The 12044-nt window shown below is 40.0% G+C and overlaps 1 protein-coding gene across 1 annotated transcript in view; it reads right to left on the bottom strand.

Annotated features, from left to right (window-relative positions):
- IFFO2 (intermediate filament family orphan 2) overlaps positions 1-12044 on the bottom strand; it is a 39703-nt gene that overhangs the window by 2651 nt on the left and 25008 nt on the right. Inside the window, exons 2-8 of the mRNA XM_082776715.1 lie at positions 11159-11219; positions 10764-10859; positions 8389-8529; positions 6495-6637; positions 3752-3872; positions 1347-1436; positions 551-681 (exon numbers count right to left, since the gene is read on the bottom strand). Of these exons, the coding sequence (XP_082632841.1) occupies positions 551-681; positions 1347-1436; positions 3752-3872; positions 6495-6637; positions 8389-8529; positions 10764-10859; positions 11159-11219 (783 nt within the window). The remainder of the gene's footprint in view (positions 1-550; positions 682-1346; positions 1437-3751; positions 3873-6494; positions 6638-8388; positions 8530-10763; positions 10860-11158; positions 11220-12044) is intronic.

Below are 12044 nucleotides of genomic sequence, written 5' to 3'. Positions count from 1 at the left end.
TACAGAAACCTTGATCATCTACAGTACATACACTCTTGAAAACTCAAAAATGTTTATTCTCTCTCTCTTTTTTTTTTTTTTTTTTTTTTTTTAAAGCCAGGATGGTTTTAAATGTGGGTGAGCAAGATACACAAAAAAATCCCTCATGGTATATAAAAAATGTGTTCCACACACAGGATTTAAAAACATGCTCTTCATACAAGTCTAGTCAAGACTTTTTTTTTTGGTCTTTTTAGAGTTCTAGATCTATGACCTTAAGAACAACCATCCATCACAAACAGAGAAGAGATGACTCCATTTATACTGCCAGTACTACTGGTGACAACAGCTGTTGAATCCTTAGAACTGTTACTGAGCATAGAAAATTATATACTACTGCAGTGATCTATTGAAGACTGGCATTTGTCCCTGAACAAGACGAGATTACATGTATCTAAAGGACAAAGCTTTAGGACAAAATTATGCTTCTGCTTTTAAACACCTTGACAGGAAACAAGAGCAAAATAAATTCTTGAAGGACACCCCAGGCAGCGTGGTAATATTTTACTACCTGTCAGCTGAACCTTTGATAAGCCTACGACAGGTTTCCATTTGTACATCCAGGCCCCTTTTCATACTACACATTTCCATATATTCATGAAGGTGGCGGTTCATATCACTCTTGGCTGTGGCCAATTCCAGCTGTAAGAAAAGAAAGTGATCAGTCTAAGGTGAGTTGCTAGCAGCTTCTTCCAGCCTCACTCAACTTTACTCACTGGTGGGGATAATAAAGCTGCCCAGAGCTAATCCAGAATGCCTGCACAGCATACCCTTAACTTCAGAGTGTTGTGTGCTACAAGTGTATTCATCAGCTTATGAAATGTATTTTAATCAGAGTGCAACACTGTTTTTAAACAGCTCTTTTTTTGCTGCTTGGCATCATGTTTGTCAACATGCAGTAATTAGTGAAAACATATTCTAGACAAGGCAAAGACTGTGAGAAGCTACAGCTGTTGTGTCTGGCAACCTCTGAGGCCATTTCCTGTGAAACATTTCCCAGTGTGATGGTGTGGATGCAAGACAAAAAGGGGAAAAAACAGCACATTTATTCTCTTTGTTTCAAAGTTTCCTCTACTACCAGTTAGATTTATGCTTGGTTAACAGTAGCGCTGTACAGAGAACAGTATTTAGAAAAAAAATCCTAGCATGTCTCTAAGGAAAATAGCTTTGCCCTCTTGTTATAGATACACATTCCACCTTTCCCATTTGTGCACGTGTACACATACATAAAAGCCTACTGGACCAGAATACCTCACATGTTTTTATTCACTAGTAATTATTTATTTTGTCATGAATCACTTCCTTACCTCTATCTGCCCTATTGTTTCTTGGTATTCCTTGTCTCTTGTTTTAAAGAAAGACTCTGTTTCATGGATCAGGTTTCCCAGGTTTTCTTCCTGCAGAGCAAATTGAGACACAAAGAATTGTCAAGAAACTAACATGGAGCACACAGATTTTTCTCATTTAGCCTCACTCAGAAATCCAAGTTCTTGTGCTTTCATGCAAAGGTGTGTTTTTTAATACATGGTTATGCAGACAAGGAATACACTGCTTCTTAAAACTGGCATATGAGGGAAGATATTTTATCTGATCAAGGAACCTACAGATCAAGACTCCAGCAGTTAAATGAATACCTGACACATGCCAAAGAACCAAAAAGCTGCAATTACTGAACCTTTCAGTCTGATCATGCTTAAATTAGATTGTAATTGCTGCTCTCCAGGCATGCAACTTGATTTTTTTTTTTCTTTGTATCGACCATCGACCACTTACAGCATTGTACTGGAATTCTTATTTTCTGATTACACACTACTACTCTCCAGACCTTTCCATTTCCATCATCTCACACATATACTCTACATGCATTTACTCCATCATCTCACACATATACTCTACATGCCTATTAAAATTCTTTCCTTAAATGCTAGATAAATTAAGCTCACTCCAGCACACTAACAAGGAAAATATTGCACTTAAGAACATGTTGCATCCTAAAGGAAGCATCCTGTCAGACAACAACTCCCTTGTCATCATTACTTTGGATTCACAGTATAGTCCAGGCTACAAAACATACAGCATTATTTCATGCTGCCACAAAGAGACTAAAAGACTGTTTTCCAGTTTACCAATGTCACTGTTCTCTTTCAGGTTATTACCTACCTCCCTTTTCAAAAAAAAAAAAAAAAAAAAAAAAAAAAAAGCATCAATTTATCACAAATGCACTGATGAGCATTTATTTTGTTACCATTCTTTGACCACAGCTGCAGCAGCTTTATCAGGATCATACCTGGGATCAACGTCAGGATAACCAGCCTATAGTTACAAGAATCATTCCACTTATCCTTTTATATGCAGAACCGCTTCAAGGAGAAAGGTCATAAAAGAAGGTGGCTACAGCACCACATAAGAACTTGAAAGGAATAAAGCCAGTGGAAGGAAGATTCAGGCATGTAAAGGACTATGTTAAAGACCAGGCACAGACGGAGCCGTCTTTATTCTGAATCTCCATCTACAAGACAAATCTACCCTTTCCTTGTATAATTTTCATTTAGAAGGATTTAAGCTTCTTAAAACCTTTAGAGTTTTTGCATGGAAGGTCTGTGTTCGGCAATATTCCTCTGATAGCTGTGCTTAAACATGCACACACGGGTATATGCAAATAAATCTGTCACTAATTCCAGCACATGGCTACACATTATCATTCTGCCACTCTCCCTGCTCAAAAGATGACATACAGCTAAGTATGCTGCTTTCTGCAGTCCTAGCACTTTTAAATAATCTTCGCAGTTTCAGGGTATGCCAGATGATACACAAATGGGAAGATGTAAATTAACACACCCCTGGCAGTCAACACAAGACAATATTCAGGAGACTGCTGCTTCAGCATCTTTATAGTATATCAATGATGGGAGAAGGTAGGATTATTGCCTACCTACTGCTGTCATGCTGCTCAGTAATGCAATAATAGCATCACATTTAAGACTGCCTGCACAAAGCCAGACCTTGCCATTTCAATCTCTCTTTAGGCCTGCTTAAAAAGGCTCAGGAGTCACTGAATGAGGCAGCATGCAGCCATTAGCTTACTTTGTGTGGGATCTTAAGGATTAAAAGCAAGCTGTTTATTATCCACCAGCATCAGGAGATTCCTATTGACTGGAAAGATGGAAGCACAAGATTCAGAAGATACCTAGGGCCTTACGCAGTCCCACAGCCACAGCTTCTTTGTTTGCGACAGGCTGTACGTACTTTATTATCACACAGACCACACTAAGTTTATTTTTCTCCCCACAGGAAAGGAGGTGCAATACCGTGCACACCATGTGTGACATTTTGACAGTTAAAGTGTGAATGATCATCTACGGAGAAAGCAAGATGCTGCATGGAAGATATAGGGCTTTAGATAACCCACTGGTCAGGGTGACAGATTGCCTGATGATCCTACAACAGCTAGGTGCCTTAGATCTTTTGATGCCTGCCATTTCTAAATACTCAGTTTAAAGAAGCAGAAGACATTAAGTTTGGTAAATAAACTCATTGCACAGACTGAAAAGCAACCAGAGAGAAAGCACTAAGAGGATTTTAAAATTAAAGCAAGTTTTCACAGCAGACTAGATCACCAGTCAAAAATCTAGAGGCTCAAATGGCTAAAAGAGCAGCTGAGGGATACAATTTTTTAACAGAACAATTTGAGAAGAAACTGAAATAAACTCACCTCTCCTTGGAGGTCAATTGAAGGATTGCAGTTTGTGAAGTCTTCCCAAAGAAGCAATGTTTCTTCATTCTCCTCCCACGTTAAACTATCACAGTCATCATCAAAATCAAATGTCTCACGACTGTTAAGGTAACAGAAAAAGCATTAGTGTAAACAGCTCCAGCCCTAACCCCTTCAGTCCTTAATTTAACGTTCTAGAAGAAAAAAGGGGTTACAAGAATTGAATAGAGAAGACAAAGCAGCTGAAAGTCATTAAATATTTTTAAAACAGGCTTTGCCACTGTCTGCAAGTCACTTACTCCTGGGCTCTTTGCCACTCCAAAGCAGAGTAAGAGAGATCCTTGTTAGCATTCCCCGTTCCTAGTTCTGTCCTGCAGATGGTGCTGCTCGTTAGTTTCCCTTGTTTGCAAAAACCACAAAAGCATTTTAATCTATTCTTTTTATCCATGGGAAAAGGAACCCGACCACAGTTTGGGGAATTACACAGGAAACAGCCACTAGAAGACTCCCTGCTGATTTTCTTGCTGAAGTTTAGCCAATGATTTTCACTGCAACACTTACAAACATCAGTTTGAAAAATAACTAAGAAAAAGCTGAACCCAAAAACGATGCACAAGTGAACGTAAGTACATATTATTGAATTGAACAACAAAAGATACCACTAAAGCCACTTAAGACTGAGAAAAACCAGTAGCAGAAGTGACCTTTAACACTGTTATTTGGTCAAGCTCCTTTAGTACAGTTAGTTGTGCAATAAAGGAAAAAGTTTCCAAAGGCACTCAAGTCCCTCTTGGTTTGAACAGCAGATGAGAGAAACACTAGTAGCTGCTTCTTGTCCTCGTTAAGGAGGTCTGACAAAAATCTGAAGTTGCTTGCAGCAGTAGTCTGCTAATTTCTGGCTGATGCATTTTTGTTTCTTTAGTTCACTTCCTTTTAAGCAGATAACATCTCAGTCAGGCAACATCATATTTAGGAGGCTGAAGAGCTTGGCAAAAGAGATAAGTCTATTTGTCTAAACACAACTTGACAAAATAATAAAATAAAGATTTTGGACACATATGATTCTGCCTTTTGCAATTCAATTTCTTCAAATCAGATCATTTGCAAAAACTATCCTTGTCAGAGTGCAGACTCACAGTTCTGACTGCTGCTTTTTTCAGACACTTTGTTCAACACTGACTGCATTTTGACTTTTTACTGCTTGATGCTTACATGTTAAGGTCATCATTACAGGTCCAAGTTGCATCTGTTTTCTGTTCACGAGGCCAGCTATTTATAACTACCTTCTACATGACAAAGACCCAAAACCCAGAATTATTTAGAAGCATGCCTTTTTCAATAAGCCACAAACATTGTTCAAAATCAACCCTATCTGAACATAACAACAAAATTCCTGCAGCACCACATGCCAAATAGACCAAGAGAGAAGCACATCACTAGAAGGACCAATAAAAACTAGGTATGACAGGACAGGTTTAAAAGCAAAACTAAAAATTAAATACATTACCAACCCAATGACTAAACTTCAGTCTCTTGCTTTTCTAAAAGATCTATACTCTATGTGCTGTCACACTGAATTTTAACTGTGAAGAAGTTAAAAATATGTATTTATTACCCTGAGTAAGTGCTAGGCCATCTAAAACAGAAGTCCTGACATGAAGAATTACCTGCATTATTTGGGCAAAATAGAGGGAAAAGGGACAAATGGCCTGAAACCAGAATTTGGCAACAGCTGACAACTGGATCTAGTGCTCCTTAGAGAATGTCTTATATACTCCTACACATTAAATACTGTCCTATGGTGTGCGGGAAAGCACTGGGAATTCTTTCCTCTCCCAGCACAGTCACTAGGAAAGTTGGCAGAAGAGACACACAGACACACATTCAAATGCGAGAGAAATCAGACCTAAGGCACTGGCTGGGGTTCCCTTTGCCAAAAGAAAGCGTCAGAGACCCTCAGAACTCTGACTAGCCTGTGGCCATCTTCATCATTTCTCAAGCAGGAGAACAGCAGGGCATACCGCCAACTAGCTTCCTTAATTGCTTTCTGTAACGGCAAGGTGCAGAGAGTCTCTTCTTGCCTGCCACAAGCTTCCTAACACTCCCATTCTGGGTAAAACTTTAGGCAAAATAAATTGAGATTCTTCCAATCCAGAAGAAGAGACCTTACAGCAAGGTTTACAACACTGACATTTCTTGGAATCTATAAACTGTCATCCACTGCTACAACTGATCTTCTGGACACATCCAGCACTGCCATTTGCCTGCAGCTGAATTGAAAAAATCATTAACTTCTCTGAGAAGTTTGAATTAGTTTTGAATTGAGCATACAGTTACAACATTGCCAAATTGCATCCAGACTAAACCGCAGCAAGATTCTTTCTAAAACTCTAAAAATGAATATTTAGCCAAACATACAGCTAACATAGACTCAAGTTTTGTACCTTTTTCTTTAAATGTGTCATCTTTTGCTAGTTACCAGCTAACAAAGTATGAACGTTAAGTTTTATTTTTATATTCTTTATAGCTCTCCCTACCTAAGGGAGGAATAAAAAAAAAACAATTTGGTAATTTTATTTGAACTTCTAATAAACTTTTGAGTACGAACAATGCTGACAGTTCAGGCTTAACTCACAGAATACTGGGTGGTAGAAAAAAGTTTCTGAAAGCCTACAGAAGTAACTCGAGTTCTGGGATTGTCTGCATTTCAGATAGTTTTCGCCATATTCTCCACAATACTCACAGCTGATTAAACATACGCTTCATTTCATCCGTGATGTTCAAAGAGCAGCTGACCTCATCATCAGAGAACCTGCCATTGTCTGCATCCTGTTCAGAGAGGTCATCATCAGACGCAAGTTTTCGTTCTTTCTTCTTGGAAGCCACCTTAATTGAAGAGAAGAGTAGTAACTGAAGGCTCATTGGAGATGCTGCGCCATGAGTGGCGGAAATAAAAAAAGGAGAGGCATTACATTTGGGTGAATATAACTGCTCATCAGCTCCCAGGCAATTCAGGGATAGCATGTATTCGAGACAGGAATTGCATCTGTTAGTGAGTGGTGAACACAGAGCACAAGAAAGCAGTTCAAAAATGGCAAAGAGCAAAGCAAGCTGCAGGCTGCCAGCGCTCTACAGACATCTGTCTGTTCACTAACAACAGTCTACGACCTACCAGAGAACATGCAGAGGTTAGAATGATACAGGGTAAAAGCATAAGCTGGCAGGAGCGCCCAGGCAGCAGGCTTGAGAGCAATGACAGAACTCTCCCTCTCCTGCCACCACCACAGGCTGTTGCTCCCATGCTGAACAACCATGAAGAACAGACAAGAAACCTTTTTGGATAGTCTTTATTTCAGGGTCATTCCCACCCCATAAGCAGAGCCAGACCGCTAGTCTTCAGAGCAAGAAGAAGGATTAACTGAACCATGAAAATTCCTGGACGACCTCAAAGGAAATGAAATCTGCAGATGTGCAGAGAATTCAAGGGACAGCCCTACACAGGGCACAGAGGATCATTTCGTCAGCTGAGGATTGTTAATGTAAAAGATATTCACAGCAGTTTACAGATGGTACCAGAGTCACAAACGCACAGTCTGCTCCCAGCCTACTGTAGCTTTTCCTCTAATTGGTATGTGAGCCATCCCTTAGTGGTATTGTTCTCCTTGCCTGCTGATCATTTTAACCACTGCATGCTTGACCAAAAGTGCACTTTGCAGTTACTTTTGAGCAGAAAGACAAAGCAATTCTACTCAGAGACAAGAAGGAACCACTGGCACAAAGCACTGGCTCAATGTGCTAGAAAAATTGTCTCCAGACAGGAGATTTGAATCTTTCTGGCTTTTTGAAAAAAGCCTCCAAACATTTAGGCAGTTTCACCACCGCCAAAATGCACAACCAGTGGAGACCACAAGTGTATTTACAGTGTTTTGGTATGGCATTTAGCACACTATATGGCATCACTATACAGAGAAAAGCATTGGACTTATTCAGAGACTGAATGCAACACTCAGACCAAAGTGGAAGGAAGCTGGGGTAATCACATTGATAGTGCAGGTATGACACAAGACAAACCACATTGGGAGTTACACGTTTGCTCTACACAGAGCTGTAACTGCTTACTTCAGGAGAAAATTAAATGACTTTTCCTACTAGCACCATGGAGCTCAAGGAAAGCAACTAGAGTCTCTGGTCTCACAAAGCAATCATAACTCACCACCACAGAAGCATTATTTCTGGCTGTGGAGCTTGAGCCAGAAATAAGAACATTCAGATGACAGTTCTACAAGCTTACCACCTCTCACTTACGAAGAGGAAGCCATTTATACAAACCTAGGCCCTGGAATGCTTTTTTCCCCCCTGCATTCATTGCAGACTAGGGTCAGACTAGCAGTATATCTTAAAGATCCTCAAATTTCTTTTTTTTAAACTCTCTAAATTTTGTGCTTGTAATACTACAGCAGCTTCTGCAGAAGAGAGCTACACTCCAACACGAAGAAAGAAGAAAACATATCTATACAAAGAAATTTCAAAAAAAAGAAGAAAAAAAAGCAAGTGACCTGGACCACACTTCTCAACACTGCTCCCTCTTGACCCATTACTACTTGTCCTATCCTATGGAAAATTCCCAGCCTAATCACCTGGAATATCTTGGAAACGTCTTCAGAGTTGCGCTGCTGCGCTACATCACACAGCTTGGCTGTGATATCGATTCGCCGACAGATGTCCATGTCCACCTTCATGGCCTTTTCTTGAATCTTTGTGTCCAGGTCTGTCATGGGCTGCAGGAAGGACAGCAGTGATTATCTTCTATTATTATACAGTTCAGGAAAGCAGAGATACCCCACAGTATCTCTCTAACCCCAGGGCATACCATTCTTAAACAATATCATGTCTTGTTCTCCAGGAAAGGCAGTACATGGACAGTCTAAACAGACTAAATAGCTAACAGAATTAATGTTCATATCCATTTCCAGTGAAATTTCAGCTCAGCGATTTGCCACAGAAAAACCTATACCCGCCCCAAAACAACTTCTATGCGTGGCAAAAGTGAACTTTTCTATGGGTCAATAAAGCTTTAAAAATGAAGGAGATAAAAACCTGTTGAGCATGTGTTGAACAGAAAAATCTAAAACCTGATGAGTAGTCCATACTCCCCCAGCTTCAGACAGAAAAACTATGCCTGCAAGGAGAAGTTGCTTTCAAAACACAATCCAGGCAACACAACAACTTCACACCTACCATGAAACATAAAATCAAGACTGGATCTAAAGAGATCCACAAAAGCTTGTGACGGAGAAAATAATATCCAAATTGGCATTAACCTGACTTGCAGCCTGGAAAAAAAATTCTACATGAAAAGCATTTTGTTTTGCTTCACTCTGGGCAGTAATTATAAACATAATTTAGAAGAGATACTCCTACTCAGACAGTAAGTACTCCTGCAGCCACATGAAGTAACATAATTCTGTGAAAAACATAGATGTCCAGCCTAAACAGAACTCATTCTGCTGGAAAGCACCACTTCAATAGCTAGACCAGAAAAACAGAAAAACTCTTTGCAAAGTATTCCTAAGTACCAAATCCCCTTTCCAACAAGAAGGTTTTGTTTTAAAATATTAGACAGGGTTCTTCTCCAGCTTCTGTCAACCTCTTTTGAACAACATTGGGAGGTTTTTATTTTCTAAACAGGTTGAGGAAAAGGAGGCTATAAACGATGATGCTCTCTAAATGCCGTATTATCAACTGAATAAGTAGCAGTGATTCTTATCAACAGGAAGGTAACAGGCACATGCCAATGTTCTGTGTTTCTCTACTCTAAATATTTACATGGTGGCATTCAAAAAAAAAAAAAGCATTCTCGCTGCTTTCCTTAGGCTCTCTTCCATCTTGCAGCATGTGCAAAGCCCACAGCATGCTTTCTCTCAAGTAGATGTCTGCATTCACCACCACCCTTCTGTACACACCGAACATTTCTCCCTCAGTGAAAAAGTTGCAAGCTATGCAGCCCTAACAAAATTCTCCTTTTCACACTGCCTCTAACCAAGCATACCTATTCTTGATTAAACATCAGAAGAAGAGACAGCTAATTGCCAAATTTCACATGAACAGATCTAGTGGCCCTGAGAGAGTATGTTTGACATCGGGGAGCAGGTTCTGCAAGCTTATGTAAAGACCGGAGGAAGCAGTTCTAAACAAAATTACCGAATAAGTGTACATAATAGGACATCTTCATTAGACAACTGGCATCAGCACACTACTTCAGTCTTACAGAGAAAGCCACCTTACTTCATGTTCACCTAGTTTACCTTTCCAGATATCTGCAAGAGTACAGGATCAGTATGTAAATGCAAGACAAAATTATCCTAATGGTAATGTAATGGCCTAAAACATCCCCCAGCTTTGAAGGAGAGTCAGCATCAAACAAGGCAGGAGGAAATTCCTGAGTTTTTTTGTTTGTTTGTTTGTTTTTTATCATTATTTTTATATTTTATCTCAGCTCTTAGGCTGACACAGCACTGGAAAAAATCCAAATACCTGAACCATACTGGGTTAACCTCTTCAGGGCTTTCGTGAAGGGAGTAGGAACACACACATAGCATTCCTTTTTGACATTACTTCTCTGCACGTTTCAGAACCAAATCCCTCTCGTTAGAAGTAGGTCATGCTGCTGCATGGTGACTGAACCCTTTCCCCCAACCTGTGAGTTCTCTATCTTTTTTCCCATGGCTGCAGATTTGAATGCCAGCATTGCCAGCAGTGGAAAATGGGGGAGGGAGGGAAGAGTCCAGGTTATGGGCTAAGCAGCAAGTTAATGCATCTCTACACAGACCAGACAGGAAGCAGGGGGAAGGGTGATCTGTCTGATGCATTAGATCGTAAAGGCAGCCATAATACTAACTACAAAGCAGCACTCACTAAAACCATAACTTTTTTATGAATGAAGCCATTTGCATGACACACACATTTCACAAAGGCAGTGGGAGGTGGCCACTCTGCTCTCCAGTATACTTACATCACTCATCAGACCCTTAAAGACCACAAGTTCTGCTTTCAGTCTCTCAATCTTTTCATTCAACTCCTCCTGGAGAGCTTCCGCTTCCTGCGCCTCCTGCAAGAGAAAGCACACAAAGAACTAAGAGGCCACAGGGCAACATATGCTTCCTCACTTAACCTCAGGAGGACTGATAAGGCATGTCACCCCCCTCATCTCGCTCGGTCAGAAAAGTCATCACCTTCCTGCTTCAGCTTCCAAACATTAACACTGTTCTCTAGCATACAGCAAGGCATTCAGCTGCTGTGACTAGAAGAGGGGCTTTTAACCAAAAGACAACTTCTTTTCCAATGATTAATGGCATAATAGGTGTGGAGAAATCCTACACCATTCGATAGCTACTACGTCAAACTTACCTCCCGCAAGGTTTCCACCATAGATTCCAGACTCATTCTTCTTGTCAGTTCCTCTTCCCATCTGAAAGAGAAGATTTGCAGCAGATGGAGCATTAACTATCAAGAAAAGATATATTTTCTCCAAATCACAAGTCTTCTGATCGCTGTAGGATGATGACAGTTACTTCAAACGTCAAGCAGATGGTTTCCCTCACTTGTACACCCTCAAACCAAGAACATAAGTCTATAAAAAAGTAAAAGTGAAATCAGCTCTCACTGGGATCAGTGCCCTTCCTGCTCTTCTGTGCAATATCTGGTTGCAAATAAGGTGTGAAATTTTCAGTGCAATGGGAAGTTAAGTTACCCAAATCAACAGTCTCACTATTTACCAGTTCAGTCCAATCAATTTCAACATTTGCATGATCTTCTGCATCAAAATCCTCAGGAACCTACGCACCTCAGCCATTTCCCATCACTGCAAGTATCTTTAAATGCAGGGTATATATACTCACTCACAGTACTGAGAGGGTACAAAGAAAGGAATTACACAGTTACAAACTGTACGACTAAACCTTACACCACAAGCATCCTTACGTTTGAGCATATTATTGGATTAAGTACAGAAATACCTGGCAGTTCCCTTTTTCAAGCACAAAAAACTTTCAAAAGGTATTTATTGTCAAATACTGCGTTTTGCTAACTCAAACACAAAGTTCTTGAAAACGTGATTATACACATTCATACATATGAATATGGTGTGAGCTCAGGGAAAAAAAAAAAAAAGTAAAAAGGATGCCACTTGTTGAAATAAACAGTAGTGCCACAGGAGACCTGCCCAGTCTATTATAACAATATGAATTATACCCCTGGAAAAAGTTTGTCTGAAACATTTAACACACCAGACAAC

The sequence above is a fragment of the Aythya marila genome, assembly GCF_965140915.1.
Source record: "Aythya marila genome assembly, chromosome: 21".
Classification (NCBI taxonomy): domain Eukaryota; kingdom Metazoa; phylum Chordata; class Aves; order Anseriformes; family Anatidae; genus Aythya; species Aythya marila.
This window is presented reverse-complemented; position numbering and strand designations above follow the sequence as displayed.